Genomic DNA, 19,302 nt, shown 5'->3' on the forward strand with positions numbered 1-19,302 from the left:
GGGTTGGGTACCGAAACCCGGTACCAATATGGCACCAGTACCTATGTAACCGGTATGTACTAGGACCGAATCAGAACGCAGATTTCGATGCCTCAATTCGGTGCCATGCCTGAGCGATCGATTGAAATATTTGTCCTCTGGTTCTCCGAAACGGACGCAAGAAGCATCATAACTGGCACCGCACGTGAAAAATAATTTCCCGACTGAGAAAATGCACGTGAACTCAAGTCGGAACGCTCTAATAATACAAATCCAACAAATCTTTGTAGTAACGAGTGTGTCCATGTTGTTTTCACATTCCGACTTAGCACAACTCGGGAAATGAGAGCATCCGAGGAGTGCGTGAATGCAGTAATTGCACTTGCTCTGAGGGCAGCAGGTAGCCTTCCGTTAATTCATCTAAACATGCTTAAATTAAAATGCCTAAAGCTAAACCTCCCTTGTATTCACATTTCTAAACCTGTTGTCTAACAAAAGAGAACATTATAACCGTTTTACTCCAAAATACCAGTCAAATGCTATTTTGCATTCTACCTATGATAAAACTTTCATGGACTTCTACATTAACTGTTCCCTCCTGGTGGAATGACCTGCCCAGCTCAATCCAAGCAGCTGAGTCCTTAATATTTTCAAGAAACGGCTGAAAACACATCTTTCATATTCATTTGACCCTCTAACTCTAGCACTCTCTATTCTAATGCTACTTCTAGTTTTATCTGCTTGTTTTTTTTAATTAAAAAACTTGACCCTCTAACATTTGCACTCTCTATTCTATTTATATTCTAATGGCCAATCCATCATTTTTGGGGGGGATTTTTTATTTATTAATTTTTTAACAAGTATCGGTTCAGGCACTGTTTAGGCACCCGAACCATTTTAAAAGTATCGATTTGGCACCGGTATCGAAAAAAACCTAAACGATACCCAACCCTACTCGTCGCTCTGGCCGGACAGGGCATCACAGTATGGTATGGGCGTAACATTTCTGTCACACGCTTTAGGTATTCGGCCAATCACAACGCACTGGATAGCTGGCCAATCAGAGCACACCGTTCTTTTTAGCAACATCATATGACCCCTTTAAATTTAGCAGCTGATGATATGACGTGCTGAATGATTTAATCACGCCGGTGTGATTGTATTAAATATAGAAAATATTAATCGGCTATTTTTTGTCTTTTGGAAGCTGTATTCAAAATCCACTTGGCTCAACAATCTGAGGGTCACTTTGAATGGGCATGATGCCTCTGTCTACAATTTATTCTGTCCTAGAACTGGCAGACACATTCGCCTCAAAGGTCTTGTTTACACCTGAGACCTGATCCCAAAAGTAAAGTGTATGGGCACCAAAAACTGCATACACTATTTCCCCCACTAAGGATTTATAAAAAAAAAATATATATATATATAGGCCTATATGTATACTGTCTGCACCCTCTAGACCTTGTGTATGGTAACAGCATTTTGGTAACTCTGGAGGTGTAGTAACAATCCAAAGAAAATGAGTAACATGTTTTTTACATTTACACACATTTAAAATAAAAATCTATGCAGTTAGTAGGGCTGTGCGATTAATCGAAATCGTCATAAAATCGCGATTTGAGCGTGCGCGATTTCTAAATCGCTTGTCCGGCAGTGCGCTCCAGGAGCGGTGCGTCTGCAGCAGTCATGCTGCGATCGTTTCCGCGCGGAGTCTATTTCTGCTGTGCTGGACGAGCTGAATTAAAGTGACAGAGCATTATTCGCGGTAAAAATTAACATGCATATAATTAAAGTCTACTGTTTCACAGTCAACACATGGCTTTTTGGCTAGATTTAAAACAAGGAAAAGTGCACTTTTAGATAAACAAGGCAATAATAGATGGCACTCGTGGTGGTAGTTAAAGTTATATTTATTGAGTTTAAACGTGTATGTCTATGTAAGATTGTATTTACTGTACTGTGATAAAAGCATTTTCAGAAACAACGTTTGGATTTGAAATCAAAATAATGGATAAATGTTGTGTTTGTGGTAAACAGCCGCGGATCAGGAGTGGACTGCAAACGCGTCCTGTGCGAAAGCAAAATGAGTCCGTGCTGCTTCTGCACCGCATACACATAGGCTGTATACGCACTGACGGAGTATGAACTTGGCGCAACAAATCTAGTTCAACATCTGAGGCAACGCCACAGAGCTCTATGACCAATGCATGGCAAAAAAAAATCCCTGGACACGGGATTTTTTTTCCCCTGCCATATGTCTATTCTAGAGACATTTTGTTACACCTTTACTTAGTGATTATTTTGCCTTATGTCTGTTCTAGAGACATGTTACAGCTTCTTGATAAAGCTCTAATTGGTTTTCTTTTGGAAATATGTTTCAAATTCACATTGAATGCATTTATGACTGTAAAGCATGTCTGTGTGTGTCAAAATCGTGATTAAAATCGAAATCGCAAAATTGACCAAATAAATCGCAATAGGTTTTTTTTGTCCATATCGCACAGCCCTAGCAGTTAGGTGCTCAAATAACTTTACATGCAATTCACATAACTAATTGAAAAGGCATTAAAATGTTATGATTGAAAAAGTAAAGACTGGTGATGGATGTGCTGTTTTGGAAGATGTTTCCCATGGCATTTTAGGCTGGATGCGTGTATTTAATGGATTTCTCGGATCATACTACTTTCAATTCCTGTGGGTTCTAAATTCAGAAATATTATTACAGAGTTAACGGAAATGCCCAGAAAAAAGAGGACTGTCCCACTGAAACGTGATAACAGTGATAACCCTTGTGAATTATGCTGTGCACATTTTATTTAAGTTCAAAAGCTAAAGTCTAAAAGGACTTTTTAATACTACAAATAATCTGCATCAGTGATTTTGTTAACAGGACATATCTAAACATTCTTGGAGAAAAACTCCATTAACAAAGGAAAAACAATCTGCTATAGTATGAGAACAATACAAGGTCTAATCTATCAAGATATCTCTGAAAATAACATTTTATCCAATTTTGCCTCTTGTTTTATGGATATTCAAATACTGATTAAGAAAATAATTTTTAGCAGAGGAATTATATTGGCACAGGCAACGTTCAACTGTATCAATACACAGTATCCTGTGTCTGGATGGCAACATGCATATGAAAATTATATGCAGATGTGATGCATAAAGAGCTGTTGTAAGCTCCCAATTTGGTCATTTCTGGGATTTTTGGAGTAAGAAATAAAGCTTCTGCACATAATCTCCCACTGGAATTTATAAAGTGTATTTTGTGCAATTTGTGGCATACAGTATGTACATTTTTATACATTTGAAAAGTGTAGAGGACATTTATGCAAAATGTGCAACTGCATATGCATAGATGAAATCTATGCAAAGTTTTATACATGGGGCCATTTGAGTGATCTAATCACAAGTGGCCAATTGAGTGACATTACTATGGAGATAAAATGATGCCTAAATGATTCGCATGCACAGGGTAAGATTTGTGAAAGTGTACATAAGATAGCAAGCGTAAATTAATTTTGCATTCGCAAGAAAATATGTGTAAATCACGTTTCAAGTGTAAGAAAAAAAGTTTTTTGTAAGTGTAATTCATGTATTGTGAAACTGCAACTTCATGCTAAGGTAAAATAAATATGATCTGTATTCTTCTGAAGTAAGTGAAAACAACCGCATCAAGAACTGGAAAAATGGACTGACCGCGTAAAATCAATGTGTGTGTATAAAAAATTAACTGTTGCAAATTTCTAAATTACTTCTTGTGTGCGTAGGGTAGGGCTGGGCGATATATAAAAATAAATGATATCTCGATATTGTCAAAATTATTACGATATTCGATTAGTGTTGTCACGGTACCAAAATTTCAGTATTCGGTACCAAAGGATAGCTTTCGTTTAGCGCATCAAGGACCGGGTTGACCGGGTACTCGGTACCACCGGAACTTAAAAAAAACCTGGTACCGTAACGTTTTCATTTTTTTAGTACTGACTTGGTACCGAAATACCGGGTCTTTTGACAACACTATATTCGATATATATTTCGATATGTTTGCATTTGCTTTTAAATAAAAAAAAACATGATTTTATTTTGCCCCCATTAAAAAAACAAACAAAAACAATTTAGATAGAACAGTTATTGTTACAAAGCAAATATAAAATGTTTAGTGCAAATTTAAACAGTTTATTATCGCTAATATTCGATATATCGCCCAGCCCTAGCGTAGGGCAAAATGTCCCCAAATAGCCTGATGTACTTCTGCGTCTTTGCGCTTGCAGTTTTGACACAATTCATCTCATCTGATTTCAGATTTGCAAGCACAGGTGGAAGGCGGGACCTTCTTCTTGCAGCCAATCAAATGAGGCTCTCGCTGACTCTCGATTTACTCTTATCTGATTGGTTCAATAAACACTCCAGATGCGAGAACACATCTTTATCTTCATTTGGCTCAGCGTCAGTCTTATTGCCGGAATTATATTTTGAATGCACACATACATATTAAAAAATACAATTACATAATACAATCAAATAAAATAATAAAAAAAAAAAGCATGATCCTTTATAAGCTGTATAGGCTATTAGGCTGACTACCATGTGTTCATTCTGAATTTCGAGCTAATGTTGGGAAATTACTTCTGTGTATTCACTCTATTTATCCTAATCATCATCCTCCTCTTCAACAGACCATATGATATTAGTTTGTAATCTTGATGCTACTGAAAGTAGGCCTATCTGCATGACTATGCATAATTTCACCATGTCTCCTGATCAGGGTTGATGCCAGATTTCTGTTTTTCCTTTAACATGTATTTAAAGGAGATTTTACTGTACTAAATATTTACCCCTAAATTATGCATTTACCATCTGTAATGCCATGTGTAACCACTAGATGGCTGTATAACAATATAAAAATGTCAACATTACTGTGTATTTCATAGTTTCTGGGAACATTTGATTCAGACATAGCTACTTTGCATTTGGTTTTTCATTTAGACGCATATGTTTAGACATTATTAAAGTCTATATTTTGTCAAAGTAGTTGTAGTTTTTTAAATGTTGATTTGGTTTGAAGTGTCAGTGTTTGCATTACAGTCAAATCTGGAGACAAAGTGCTATTAAACATTTTGATAGTAAAGTTTAACATCAGTTCAGTGGTGTAGGCAGATTATATGATATCTAAAATTTCAATGCAATGTCGAACCAATCCAATAAAGTTCACTCTAGCTTGAAAATCAATATATGAGCACATGGTAGTCAGCCTAATAGCCTACACAGCTTATAAAGGATCATGCTTTTTTGTTTTATTATTTTATTTTATTATATTATTTAATTTTTAATATGTATGTGTGCATTAAAAATATCATTCCGGCAATAAGAATGACGCTGAGTCAAATGAAAATAAAGATGTGTTCTCGCGTCTGGAGTGTTTATTGAACCAATCAGATAAGAGTAAATCGAGAGTCAGCGAGAGCCTCATTTGATTGGCTGCAAGAAGAAGGTGGCCCCGCCCTCCCCCTCACGCTTCAAAGACGCAGAAGTACATCGGGTTATTTGGGGAACATTTTGCCCTACGCACACAAGAAGTAATTTAGACATTCGCAACAGTTTATTTTTTACACACACATTGATTTTAGGCGGTCAATCCATTTTCCAGTTCTTGATACGGCTGTTTTCGCTTGCAAAACGCTGCACAGGCTTGCAATACTTTTGGCTGTATTTGGGCGAAACAACAGTACCAAAAGTATAAGCGCGGAAAAATGGAAGTCAGAAGAATACAGATCATATATATTTTGCCTTAGCATGAAGTTGCAGTTTCACAATACATGATATAACCTACAAAAAAAACAGTAAAAGGCTGCAAATCTTTTTTTCTTACACTTTTACAAATATTGTCTTGCGAATGCAAAATTAATTTACGCTTGCTATCTTATGTACACTTTCACAAATCTTACCCTGCACATGCGAATCTTTTAGGCATCATTTTATCTCCATACATTACTGTTGTTTACACTTGGTACATGTGTCTCAAACCACTTGTGATTGGATTTTATTAAGGAGAGCCTTTTTACATCAATGTATCTTTCAATGTTTAAACAGGAAAAAACGTCACTGGCTCTCAAATATAATTGAGGTACAACAGAGCAGCAATAGAACATCAATGTGGCCTCGTGTTTCAGACTGCCTATGGGTTTTGAGTAATCAAAACACATTCATGTAGTGTTGTGTTAGAACATAATCTTCCAGAGCAGATATGAATGCAGCTTTCATAACTGGGTCTCTCACAAAGACAAATCTTTAGATATGTGTGATTTAATGTGGTCCATCATGTATTTTATGATGATTACACATGACACATAAATAGCCAAAGATTTAAGAACATTTTAATTTGTATCACACAGATATACAACTCAGAAAGGGGAGGCCAAAATATGTGCAGCTGACATTTTATAAGCACACATATGTTCCAGTATCACATTCTGGTTGATATGATATTTCCATGGTGCGGTCAATAACTGATAAATGGCCATTATTAAAATTCTAGGTCAAACTTTAATTTGGGGAACAATTCTAACTATGAACCATGATTTTACCTCAGTAAACTCCAGGGCTCCAGACTCATTCTTCCCACTGGTCGCTGTTTTGCAACTAACTTTCTCAGCTGGTCGCACCAGCACATTACGAGCACATTGGAAGTCGTGGCCTAATGGTTAGAGAGTCGGACTCGTAACCCAAAGGTTGCGGGTTCGAGTCCCTAATGGAAAAACTTGTTTATGGCCATTTTACACACATTTTGCATAAAGAAAAATGTTTTTTAAAAATATCTTTCATAACATAGTTGAGAATCGTCTTTATATAAAGTTTGGTATAAAAAATGAAAATTGATTTGTGATTAAAACAAAAATCCCACTGTTTTTGCCTTTTCATGTCTATTCATGTCTTTCTAGTTCTTAAAAAACAGGACTTTTTAAAGTCCCGATGTCTTCTACAGAGGACATGGCATAACATGAATAAAATATCATTTTTCAAAAATTTGATTTTTCACATTTTTTCTTATGCTCTAAACAATGTAATGGCATGACAAAATACTAAATTCACAAAACTGTTTTTTCCTGATAGTCAGGAGGACATGGAAACTAAAGTGGTTAACATTCAACCCGTTCTTTATCATCAGTATTATTATTTGTGATTTGAATTTTCTCTTTTGCTGTGTTAAGCCGCGGGCTTCGGATGCTTTCACTTTCGAATTCGCGATCCTTCTCTGGTTTAAGAAGCAGTCTTTTACTTGACTCTCGCTTGAAAACCATCCATCGTTTCCTCAACATGCGTGCCATTTTTTATGCGCGCACCTTCGCGCTCGTGCTGTCTCGGCGAGTATACTCTCTAAGCGCCGTTTCGTTGCTTTCAGTTTCGTTTGCCGTTTGATGTTTCTCATATGCAACAGAAATTGCAGTGCTTATGAGTTGACCAACGCGGTGGTCGCGCCAGTGCGACCGCACACAAAATTTAGTCGCACAGGCAGAAAAAATGGTCGCAAAATCTCAGTCTGGAGCCCTGAACTCCTAAATTTCTGCTTATTAATAGTTAGTATGGTAGTTGTTAAGTTTAGGTATGGGGTAGGATTAAGGGATCTAAAATATTTTCATACAGAATAAGGCATTAATATGTGCTTTGTAAGTACTAATAAACAGCTAATATGCTAGTAATATGCATGCTAATAAGCGACTAGTTAAAAGTGAGAATTGGTCCCTAAACTAAAGTGTCACCAAATTCTATACTACTTTATCTAAATACAATTTAAATAAGACACTAAATACTAAAATCAACCATTTTAAATAATACAAGTGAATTTAGGCAACACAGTATGATGTATAATATGAAAAACAGATATTCATTTCAGTATTTGCTAAAGATTGCATTGAACACTGTGATTAAATTTGTGTCTTACTAAATATTAATTAAATGTTAGATGATGTGACAATCTAAACATAAAAAGAGAATATTAGCACGACATTAGGACAAACACTACCTGTAAATCAAAACCACAGTTCACACAACTCAGCGAACACAAAATAAAACTATTTTCTTTCTGATCTTTCAGGGTCAGACTGCATAATCACAGAAGAAGCTCAGTGATTGGGAAAGGAGATAAGTGCTGGAGTAAATATAGAATGTTTCCTCTCTGCCTATCACAGTATATTAATCAAGGGCATATGCAGAAGTAACACAACACCACACAAGAATATTTGAACCTTTAAAGGGTTAGTTCACCAAAAAAATGAAAATCAGCACGTTTTACTCACCCTCAAAGCATCCTAGGTGGATAAGACTTTCTTCTTTCAGAAGAATCCAATCGGAGTTATATTAAAAATTATCCTTGCTCTTCTAAACTTTATAATGGCAGTAGGTGGGTGTTTTTTTCAACAGTCCAAAGTAGTCAAATAAAGCGCATCCTTCCATAATAAACAGTGCCTCACACAGCTCCGGGAGGTGAATAAAGGCCTCCTGTAGCGAATCGATGTTTTTGTAAGAAAAATATCAATTTTTAAAATGTTATAAACACTTATGCAGGGCTCCAGACTGCGACCATTTTTTCTGCCAGTGTGAGTACATTTTGTGCGCGGTCACACTGGCGCGACCACCACGTTGTTCAACTCGCGCTGGCATTTCTGTTGCATATGAGAAACATCACACGGCAAACTAAACAAAAGCGTAACAAAATCCCGTTACTCGTTTGAGCTGCGCAACACGGACCGTTTATCAGCTCGGACCGCAACGCAAACAAACTAGTCCGAGCTCAGAACAGCTTTACCCCGGAACCAAAGTTGATTTCGGGACACTGTTACAGCACAGCGCTGCGAGATCCATTGAGAAGTGTTTGAATTTGCCGCACAATGAATAAAGTTTGCTGTGAGATCTAGTGAGATGCATTCAAATTCTGCACAGAAATCTGTTATAAACAGATCAAACAGCGCTGACGTAGAAAACCAGAAGCAGCAACGCTAACTGTAACCATGGTGTTGTGGCAGAAATAGCTGAATGTTATTACATTATTCATTTCAGGGTTTGTACAGCCTTTTGAGAGAGAAATTCAAGCAATTTTCAATGACTTACAAGCATTTCACACAACTGTTTCCAGCACGTTAAAGCTCCTAAATGATCCAATTTGAATGTTATTTTCAATGGGATGACCAAAATATTCTGTGGTGAACAAACACTTATGTCAAATTTAAAAATACATCAAATCACCATTATAACCTGTAGATGGCAGCAGAGGAGCACTTATTGGCTTATTAGTCATTCATTTATACTTTTACTTTTATATTTTGAAATGATAAAATAACAACTATAAAATCACTATTATAAAATATCAAATCATCAAGAAATCAGATTTTGTCAGAGTTTCGCTCTTTTTTGTGTATGAAGTAAAAAACGTCACAGAGTGCTTTGAAAAAAAAACTTTTCTTCAATTTGCGACTAAATCACATAATCACTGAAGTTAGAAGAATAGTACATTTAATAAGAGTACAATATATATATTTTCTACATAAAAATTTGATTTTGCACGTTACTGTTGTTAATAAAATACATTTTGTAAGCTTCCCAACTCAAGCTTAGTGCTTTACTGTCAAATGTGTATAAACATGAAATAAACAAGAAATGAACATGTAATATTATTAGTAACTGCACTTATTAATGCAAAAAATAGTAATTTTATCATATATATATATATATATTAGGGATGTCAACGATTAATCGATGATCGATTAATTGTCGATAAGAGATGCAATCGATTAAAGCTATCATTGGTCGATTAAGCCGTTTAATTTTGGGCTGCGTGCGGCTCATGCGCAAAACACGTGCGAGCAGCTGTGAGTGACGGTGACGGTATATAAATGCATCATCATTCACTCATAATTACAAATTAAGCTTTTAATGTGATTTAAACTTTAAAAGTACATTAAAATAGAAACAACACAAAGTTCTTCAACATGGAATGCAATAGAAATGTAGTAACAGTCATTTCCCCAGATAATTGTTTAATATTTGAAACAATTAGGTGAAGGTTGCAGGGCTGCGGGACACTGCGGGGGAAGGATAGGCTATTCATTCCTAAGGCTATTCATTCCTACAACTTGTTAATTCGTTCCTACAACTTATTAATTTGTGGCCACTGTCCATGTTTCATTAATTTTGTTCCTAACATTCCTTCCGCATGTTTACCACAGTAAGAGGTACTCTCTCTCGCGCTCTCTCTCTCTCTCGCTCTCTCTCTCTCTCTCTCTCTCTCTCTCTCTCTCTCTCTCAATTCAAACTTACATCGCAGTCTGTTCATTATCAAAATGAAATACAGTCAACCAAACATATAAAAGGTTACACTGGTCAGTTTAAATAGACCGTAGTATACATAGAATACATCCTAGAATACATACATAGAATCCTACGTCATCCATATACATTAAATAGAGTAGTCCACTCTGCTGTTATGCCAAGGACGTTTTTGCTCATGTGAAGAGGATGATCTTTTCCGTCTATATGCGAATGCGTGTAAAGTACAAGCCTAGTTTACATTATAAATTATAGTTTAACATTCAAATACATTACGAATATGGAAACATTTGGATTTGTGCCGAATGAGACGTGAGTAATAACCTCCAAATACATCTAGCCAAACCCGCGCTCACTCCGTCTCTTATGCACGCAAGCATGCACTTGATCTAATGCACTGTAAATGCCAGATTTTTAAAAACAAATATCATCATGGAAATGATCGAAAATTGACATCCCTAATATATATATGTTTGTCATATCTCTCTGAAATTAAAAGAATACTGCACATTGTAATCTCTATGAGTTAAGTCTATTTATTATCAAAGCACTTGTCAGTAATACAAATGTAATTGCATCAGTAATAAATGATTGCATTGAAGGCTGATTTAAAGGTCCCATGACATGCTGCTTTTTGGATGCTTTTATATAGGCCTAAGTGATCCCTAGTACTGTATCTGAAGTCTCTTTCCCGAAATTCAGCCTTGGTGCAGAATTTCAGCCACTACGAGCCAGTCCCACAATGAGCTTTCCTTAGGACGTGCCAGGACCATAGGCAGGCTAGGGGAACTCATATTAATGTTAAAAAACCTCATAAAGTGAAATTTTCATGCCATGGGACCTTTAAGGTGTGCCTCTACATTTTCTGCTTGTGCTCCTAAAAATTTTCATTCAGGGGCTACAGCGCTCCTAGTAAAAATAGTTAGTCTGGAGCCCTGTTATGTAGGATGTATGCGCAGCGCACGAGCCTGTGAGAATATGCTAGTCTCGCAAGTTTGTTTACAGGGAAACAAACTTTCCTTACTTTAGCAAAAGAAAACCAGTCTTGGCTTATATCGAAATCCTCCGACATTTTTCTTTACAAATCCTCGGTTTGTACTTCTAATTCGTGACCGGCGTTTTGCTTTGTTCTCTCTTCTGTGCTTCCACATTCGTCACTAATCACCGGCACTTACGCTGCACATACATCCTACACTCTTAAAAATAAAGGTGCTTCACGATGCCATAGAAGAACCTTTTTGTCTAAAAGGTTCCATAAAGAACCTTTAACACCTGAAGAACCTTTCTGTTTCACAAAAGGTTCTTTGTGGCGAATGAAAGGTTCTTCAGATTACAAAAAGGTAAGAAAGAGATGGTTCTTTAAAGAACCTTTGACTGAATGGTTCTTTGTGGAACCAAAAATGGTTCTTCTATGGCATCGCTTGAAGAACCTTTTGAAGCACCTTTATTTTTAAGAGTGTACGTCATTGTGGAGAAAACTAAAAAAAAATGTAATCTTTGGTTATTAAGAGATCTTTCTTTGAAAGGTAGGACTTTGCTTACTAAAGCGGAAGGTATCTCTAGATTATCCTATGCTGCTCATTCCTTATTTGTAGATAAACCAACCTGTAAATTGATTGATGTAATTTTGCTTAAATTTCTTTGGAAAAATACAACTCATTATATTAGAAAATCTGTTATTTTAAATTCGTATAATAAGGGCGGTTTAAATTTTATTGACTTTGATTCTCTTAATAACACCTTAAAAATTAATTGGCTTAAATGCTTTCTCCACAATCAGTCTTCTATTTGGAGTGTAATCCCTCGATATGTCTTTTCACAATTAGGTGGTATACATTTTTTATTAATGTGTAATTATTCCATTAGTAAACTCCCTATCAAACTTTCCAGTTATCATCAGCAAATGCTTTTGGCTTGGAAACTTATTTACAAGCATAATTTCTCGCCACACAATTTTTTTATTTGGAACAACTGTAATATTTACATAAGAGGAAATCCTTGTTTCTGGAAAATTGGTTCAATAATGGAGTGATGTTAGTGAACCAATTGTTTGACAATGATGGCAATTTGTTTAATTATTCAGATTTTATTTTAAGATATCACTTTCCTGTATCTAGAAAATAATTTAATACAGTTTTAAAGGCCATCTCTCGGGAAATTTGTATGCTTTTTAGAAATAATAACAGTGGCTCATTGATTTCTGTTTGCCCCCCCAGTCCTGAATCCACTGTGGTTGGTTCTATTTGTTTCTCTGTTCAAAAATCCAATCACAAAATCAGGTCTTTATTTTTGGACCTTGTTACCTCTAATTCTTCCTCCATTTCTTATTGGAACAACCTTTTTGATGATATTAAGTGGGCATATGTTTGGTCACGCCCTCTGAAATTTTTCTTAACAAATAAAGTTAAAGAACTATCTTATAAAATAATTCACAGGTTTTATCCTGTCAAGCAGTTTTTGCAGAAATTTAGAAGTGACATTGATAAATTTTGTTCGTTCTGTGAATTTTCTTCTGAAACTGTGGCTCATTTGTTTTGGGAGTGTCCCTTTGTTCAGTCTTTCTGGAATAATGTTAATGCTCTGATTGTCCAAAATATTTTTATGATTTCTCTTTGTGTTATAAACACATTATTTTGGGGTTTTATGCTAAAGATAAGAATCTATTTAATGCAAGTTTTTGTATAAACCTCCTGTTATTTATTGGAAAGTTTTATGTCCATAAATGTAAATATACTAAATGTAAACCCCACTTTAACATCTTCAGACAAGAACTGAAGTTGTATTTAAATACAATTTCAACGTCTGTTAACAAGAAAGCTATAAAAACATCTAGAATTTGTGCCATGTTTAAGATTTTTCCCTAATATACTTGTATTTCTATTTGTGTGCCTTTTATTTTATTTTATTTTTCTTCTGTCCTTTTCTTAAGAATTTTATATTATATTGTTTTTTTTCTGTGATGTTTTATCTATTAATCCTCAAGTAGTTTATTATTGATTGGTATTTTGTATGTTTTGTACGTACGGTTTTCTACTGTTTGTTTTGTACGTACTGTAATCCTTGTTGTTTACTGCAATAAAAAATAAAAAAATAAAAACCTTAAAAAAAAAAAACATACATCCTACGTCATCCGCCCGGAACGGCTTCTGCGTACGACAGCTAGCGGTAGTGAGAGAACAGTGTTTATAACGTTTTGAATATGGATATTTTCTGTGCAAAGCTGTGCTTTGGCTTGATAGTTGAATGTAGGAATAATTGTTGTTTTTTATTGTGTTGAAATGCCTTTAAACAACGAAAAAACGTATGCTCTTAATGAGTGAAAACATAAAAGGCATTTGTTTGTGTAAAGGAATGTCGCTGCTTTTCTAGTCAAAATACAAACTACACGCCTCGTCATGTTAACTCGTGATACAAAAGCATTTGAATGGGACTTGTTGTGCTCGAAATCATTGCTGTAAAATTTAAACGTAATGCATGAAGTGTTATTTGTATCCACGACAGATGTAACAAATTAGTGCGTGTACAGTTGTGAAACAGGAGAAAACGCCTCTGATCAAACAAACTGTTGCATCCATAGACGTTCAATCATATTAAATTTACTTTACAAAAATAATGGATGGAAGATATCATCTATCCCAGAACTGGTGTTCTGTATCGTCTGTTAAGAATAGCCTGTGATATTTGTAACGTACAGAAATAGTCCGATCTGTTATTACAACTCAAGTAAACATGTAAAACAGGTTTCCTATCAGTCCACATAACTTGATGGCAGATGCATTGAAATGCAGACTTTGATGTCATTCGTGTGTATCGGAAATTAATAAGAACCTATCTGGGCTGTGCCCTAAAACTATCAGAATTGATAAATGAGTCGACAGGGAGTTTTTAAATGTCATATTATGAAAAACGTCTATCGCCAAAAAACACGTGTGAAACAGACGTGAAATGGAAACTGACTGAAGGTAAACTGCTACTCGCTAATGAAAGCAAATCTCATCAACAGTTTCAGATGACTGAACATTTGATGTAGAGGTTGTTATAAATTAACAGGAGCTCTGAAGTATGGTAAATAAATACTGTGTCGCGATATCCAAACCTCGCGCGGTGCTCCGATTGCATGCGCGAGCCACTCCATCTCATCTCCCCGTCAGAAAAACGCTCGCTAACTGATGTGAATGTGACCGATGTCACGGCACGAAAACCACTAAACACTTCCTATGTCCTGCGCCATATTAGAACACTCCTAGGTAACTAACGTTAGTATTCTGAAAAAAAGGAAACGGATAAAACTTGAAAAATGTAGGCGAGGGGAAACTACGAAGTGTTATAGTCCCGCGACTTACCTCGCGCCTCCTGGGTCACCGTGAATACGAGTAAAGCCAGCAGTATCGAGCGGCTAAGTAATGCTCCCACGTCCATCGTGGTAGAGATTATTCTTTAGGACTGGTCAGTTTTTTTCTCACACATTCAAGTAGTCAGGTCTTTGCTTCGAGAAAGAGAGCGTTCTGATTGGTCAGCGCGGAGAAATATGCCCCGCCCACATGTTCACCCTGCCTCAGTTCAGCAGGGGAGTTCAGCTGTGCCTCAAAACTACTGCGAATCTGTCCTGTGAATGTTGTTTGGAAATTGATCTGATCATCCCAAATGCAGTTCTTATGATCAGCGAGATCATGAGATATTCATGGCAGTAATTTTACATATGCAGCTGAAAAAAAACCCAGCCCTTGATGGTTTTGGTTTCCACATTTACATAATATCATAACATGCAATTATATTTTCTGTATGAATGCACATAGGGTGTCTCTGTGCAGCATTAAACAGTCTAAATGCATCTTTTTGTGATGCATGTGCTGCTTTAGATTTAACTTTTGTGCTTCCATGGCACGCATATAATAGGAAATAAAAATGGTTTGAATCATCATTGTAAACATAATGAGTCTCTATATGGCCAGAAATTAAAGAACTATATGTCCTCTGAATGAAAAGAGCCAGGCCAGACACACAGCCTGAAGGAAGAGATTGATGAGAAGCTATTATCTGCAGTTAGTTTCCTTTCCTGTTGGTCAGAGTGGAATTGAACTATTTGAATTAGGCTGACGGGGCATTTCTATTAGTTCAGAACTGCTCAGAATAGAACTAGACTGTGCTGCTGATGTACAAAACAGAGGTAATGACATGATGTGATGCAAAAGAATGAGGCCAATGATGATTGATTATTAAGACTAAGTTAAAACTTTTTAGATACATTTGAGATAAACTTGGCAGTGAGGTTCAGCTTTGCAAAGGGTAACACTAAAATATTATATGTGCCAAGCTTTGCTCTTTTGCTCTATATTCTGCTTAATGCATCTCCACTCTGCCCCCTTGTGACCTAATATTTACCAAAAGTGTGGGGTCAGTAAGATTTTGTTTTTGAAAGAAATCAATACATTTATTAAGCTTTAAATTGATCAAAGTGTCAGTAGAGACATATAATGTTACAAAACTTTCTAATAAAAATGCTGTTCTTTTGAACTTTCTGTTCATCAAAGAATCCACAAAAATTCAACATTAGAATGATTCGTGCCAGGTTATGTGACCCTGAAGACTGGAGTAATGGCTGCTGAAAATACAGCTTTGCCAACACAGGAATAAATGACATTTTAAAATACAGTGGTGTGAAAAACTTTTTGCCCCCGTCCTGTTTTTTTAATTGTTTGCATGTTTGTCACACTTAAAAGAGTCAGATCATCAAACAAATTTTAATATTACACAAAGATAACCTGAGTAAATACAAACTGCAGTTTGAAATTATGGGCAAAAACCTTTTCACGGCACTGTATATTCATATAGAAAACAGTTATTTTAAATTGTAACAACATTTCACATTCTTACTGTATTTCTGATCAGATACATTCAGCCTTGTGAACATGAAAGATTTCTTTCAAAAACATTGAAAAAATCATACAGACCCAAAACGTTTGAATGTTGTACATAGTCCCATTTACTTTGAGAAGAGACAGGTACATTGAATCTTAAAAAAATCTCCACAATGTGTATATATATATATTGTTTCTAAATACGTGTGTGTGTGTGTGTGTGTGTGTGTGTGTATTGTTCTAAACCACAATAACAAAAGACAAGCACACTTATAAAACAAAACATTTATTCACTGGGAACCATTCAAATATGAAAAAGAAAAGGGGAATTCTCTATTATTGTTTTATACTAAAAGATAAACAACGCTGTTACTTACTTTCTAGTATGTCTTTCTAAATGTCATAGAAAGATTAAACAGTGAAGAGTTATAATGTGGTTGTGGCCTCTGTCAACTTTTGAAATTAATGCCATTTAAAGTATGTACTTTTTTAGTTTTATGTGCTGCTTTTACATTATAAATTAGACTTGTTGCCTCTCTTAAATACTAGTTTAAATGCAAGTTCACAAAAAGGAGCTTCGTGGGTGTGAAAAAGAAAACAAAACAAGAAATTATTAATACAGTGCATTTAAACAACTTCCAAAACTCCCTCATATGAATACAGAATATCCAAATACTAATGTCTATATATTGGCATTTAATCTGATTAAAAATAAGCATCTTTTATCTATCAACGTTTGTGGTTTCAAATTTGTAGTTAATACATTAAACACACACACACAAACACTGTATTAGTCATTGTGAGGAGGGGCTAATGTCATCTGAGAAGGCACAGAGTAATGCGGTGAATTCATACAATAGATCTACTCTTGCTTGTTGATATCTGGCTGAGGTATTCTTTGGTATTCTAATAGAAGTCGGTGGGTCGTTGATTGAACAGTATCAGTGGGTGATTTATACATGCATTATTTACATCATGCTCAGAGAAGAAGTGAAACATGATTGCAGTGCCATTTCCCCTGGCTTGTAACTTCTCACAGGAGCTCTCTCCCTAACAAAAGAGTAGATTGGATATTTCCCCCAGCAGTCCAGCTACTGCTGCTCCCTACATCTGCATTACTTTACTTTAAAATTGTCAGCTTTCTAGTTCCTTCCAGGGTTCTGGATGTAGCTGTTCTCAATGCAAAGCACAATGAAGTGGTTTGAGCAGCTACGCGTGTGCTGCCCCAGCAGTCTGCCGGTCTGCAGAAGAGACGCCTGTCCCGTCACCGCCATGTCACCCGTCCGCCAGGCCTCACAGTAGCTAGTTGTCATTCGGATGCCCGCGGTATTCGAGCCATGCCACACCAGTTTCTGAGGCCTTGAGTTATAATAACATACCATTTATTAATTCAAGTTTGTTCATAATATAAGAAATAATATTAATTTAGATAACTTGAAGGTTAAAATATATGCAGAAATGTAGAAATTTATATTTTTCAGAATATGTCACATTTTTTCAGTTTCTGAAGCCTTGAGCCATAGTAACATACAATTTATTAATTCATGTTTGTTCATAATATAAGAAATAATATTAATTTAGATAACTTGAAAGGTTAAAATATATGTAGAAATGTAGATATGTATATTTTTCAGAATATAAGTTACATTTTTTAATTTGTGTCTAAAAAAACAGCCCGCAGCAGTAAATAAAACACTGATTGGCCGATTATAATGTTCATATACTGTACATTTTTGTTGTACTTGCTAGTATTTTACATTATTTCTGAATGTAATAATAAAATGTGACTTAAATGTTTATAGTGTTTATAATGTTTGTACACATTTTGTTTTATTTACTGATATTTTGCATTCTGAGTGTAATTATAAAATGTGACAAATATATGTTTATAATAGTTGGGTACATTTTGTTTCATTTACAAGTATTTTACATTATTTCTGAATGTAAGCATAAGATGTGACTTAAATACATGTTTAGTGTTTGTAATATTTGTATATCTTTTGTTTTATTTACTGCTATTTTACATTATTTCTGAATGTGACAATAAAATGTGACTTTGTTTTTGTTTTTTACCTAGTGCTTAATTTTCAGAATATTGGGTGACTAAGATTAATATATGCTGCAACATATTCTTTGATTGTTCATTGATATATACCTAATATATTAAATATTGTAGCATATAGAACCTTACTCAAAGTGTTAGCAGACAAATTAATTTAATACACACGTCTGAGAAAAGCAAAAGGAAAAAGCTGTTTACCATGCTTGATCTGTCATGACATTTCGTCCATCAAAGGAATAAATCGGTGTAAGTGGATCAAAAACAGCCCCGTCGCCAGAGAACATAGCCATCCAGCTGCCGAAAAGCACATCTCCCTAGAGAGGAAACACAAGAAACTAAATTTAGACAGCTAAACTTAGGCAAGCTACATGTAATGAGAGCACACTGATCAAAAACACTTGATTAAAATCTATTGTTGCAAGCATGCTCCTTTGCATACTTTGAGGTTCACCACTGGCAGGCCGAAGCGGTCCCCTTTCTTGACGATGCTGGAAAGGTCTTGTAGGTGAGAGGAGAGGAAAGCTCTGTAAGTGGATGTCAGGCCCCTGGCACGGGCTTGTTGGTAACACTGATAATCTGCCCCTCGGATTCCATGCATGTCCCCTGTGAACGGGGCATTGAGTGCCACCAGGTGCAACTGAGAAGATCAAAGGTCAAAGATCACGTCAAAGTGCTCACCTTTTCATATCAATTATTTAGGAAGCAGCAAGGTTAAGCAACCCTTACCGCTGGCATTGAGTGCGCATTCTGTAGAAAAACATGGTCTGGCAGGAAGCTCTTCAACTCCTGACATAAACATTAGATATTCACATCAGACATTAAGATACAGTATACAACATCATAAATTAAATTACAATTTGATTCTAGAATACTGTAACAGTTCTCTTGGTTTGATAAATGGTAGTAGACGAGCAAAGATTCTAAGACCATACTGGGGATATCGGTACCATATCAGTTATCGGCCCATATTAGATATTTTGTAGAATTAAAAAAAAATTTTTGGGGGGTGTTTTTATGCCTTTATTTAGATAGGACGATAAGTGTACAGGAAGGAAAGTGGGGGGGGGGGGG

At 35.8% G+C, this 19,302-nt stretch overlaps 2 protein-coding genes across 4 annotated transcripts in view; both read right to left on the reverse strand.

Annotated features, from left to right (window-relative positions):
• Nucleotides 1–14,906, reverse strand: part of LOC107688454 (TGF-beta receptor type-1-like) — an 81,676-nt gene extending 66,770 nt beyond the window's left edge. For both annotated transcript variants that reach the window (XR_001634237.1, XM_016486124.1), the window contains exon 1: nt 14,655–14,906. Coding sequence is in view for 1 of the 2 variants with exons in the window: in XM_016486124.1 (XP_016341610.1) it covers nt 14,655–14,730 (76 nt within the window). In the remaining variant the exon portion in view is untranslated. The remainder of the gene's footprint in view (nt 1–14,654) is intronic.
• A 2,390-nt stretch (nt 14,907–17,296) lies between these two features.
• Nucleotides 17,297–19,302, reverse strand: part of LOC107688455 (collagen alpha-1(XVIII) chain-like) — a 41,949-nt gene continuing 39,943 nt past the window's right edge. For both annotated transcript variants that reach the window (XM_016486126.1, XM_016486127.1), the window contains 4 exons: nt 18,958–19,017; nt 18,671–18,868; nt 18,430–18,545; nt 17,297–17,528 (listed from right to left, as the gene is read on the reverse strand). In XM_016486126.1, coding sequence (XP_016341612.1) covers nt 17,312–17,528; nt 18,430–18,545; nt 18,671–18,868; nt 18,958–19,017 — 591 coding nt within the window. In that variant the 3' untranslated portion in view covers nt 17,297–17,311. The remainder of the gene's footprint in view (nt 17,529–18,429; nt 18,546–18,670; nt 18,869–18,957; nt 19,018–19,302) is intronic.

This window comes from Sinocyclocheilus anshuiensis, unplaced genomic scaffold (assembly GCF_001515605.1).
Source record: "Sinocyclocheilus anshuiensis isolate Anshui unplaced genomic scaffold, SAMN03320099.WGS_v1.1 scaffold329, whole genome shotgun sequence".
NCBI classification, from domain to species: domain Eukaryota; kingdom Metazoa; phylum Chordata; class Actinopteri; order Cypriniformes; family Cyprinidae; genus Sinocyclocheilus; species Sinocyclocheilus anshuiensis.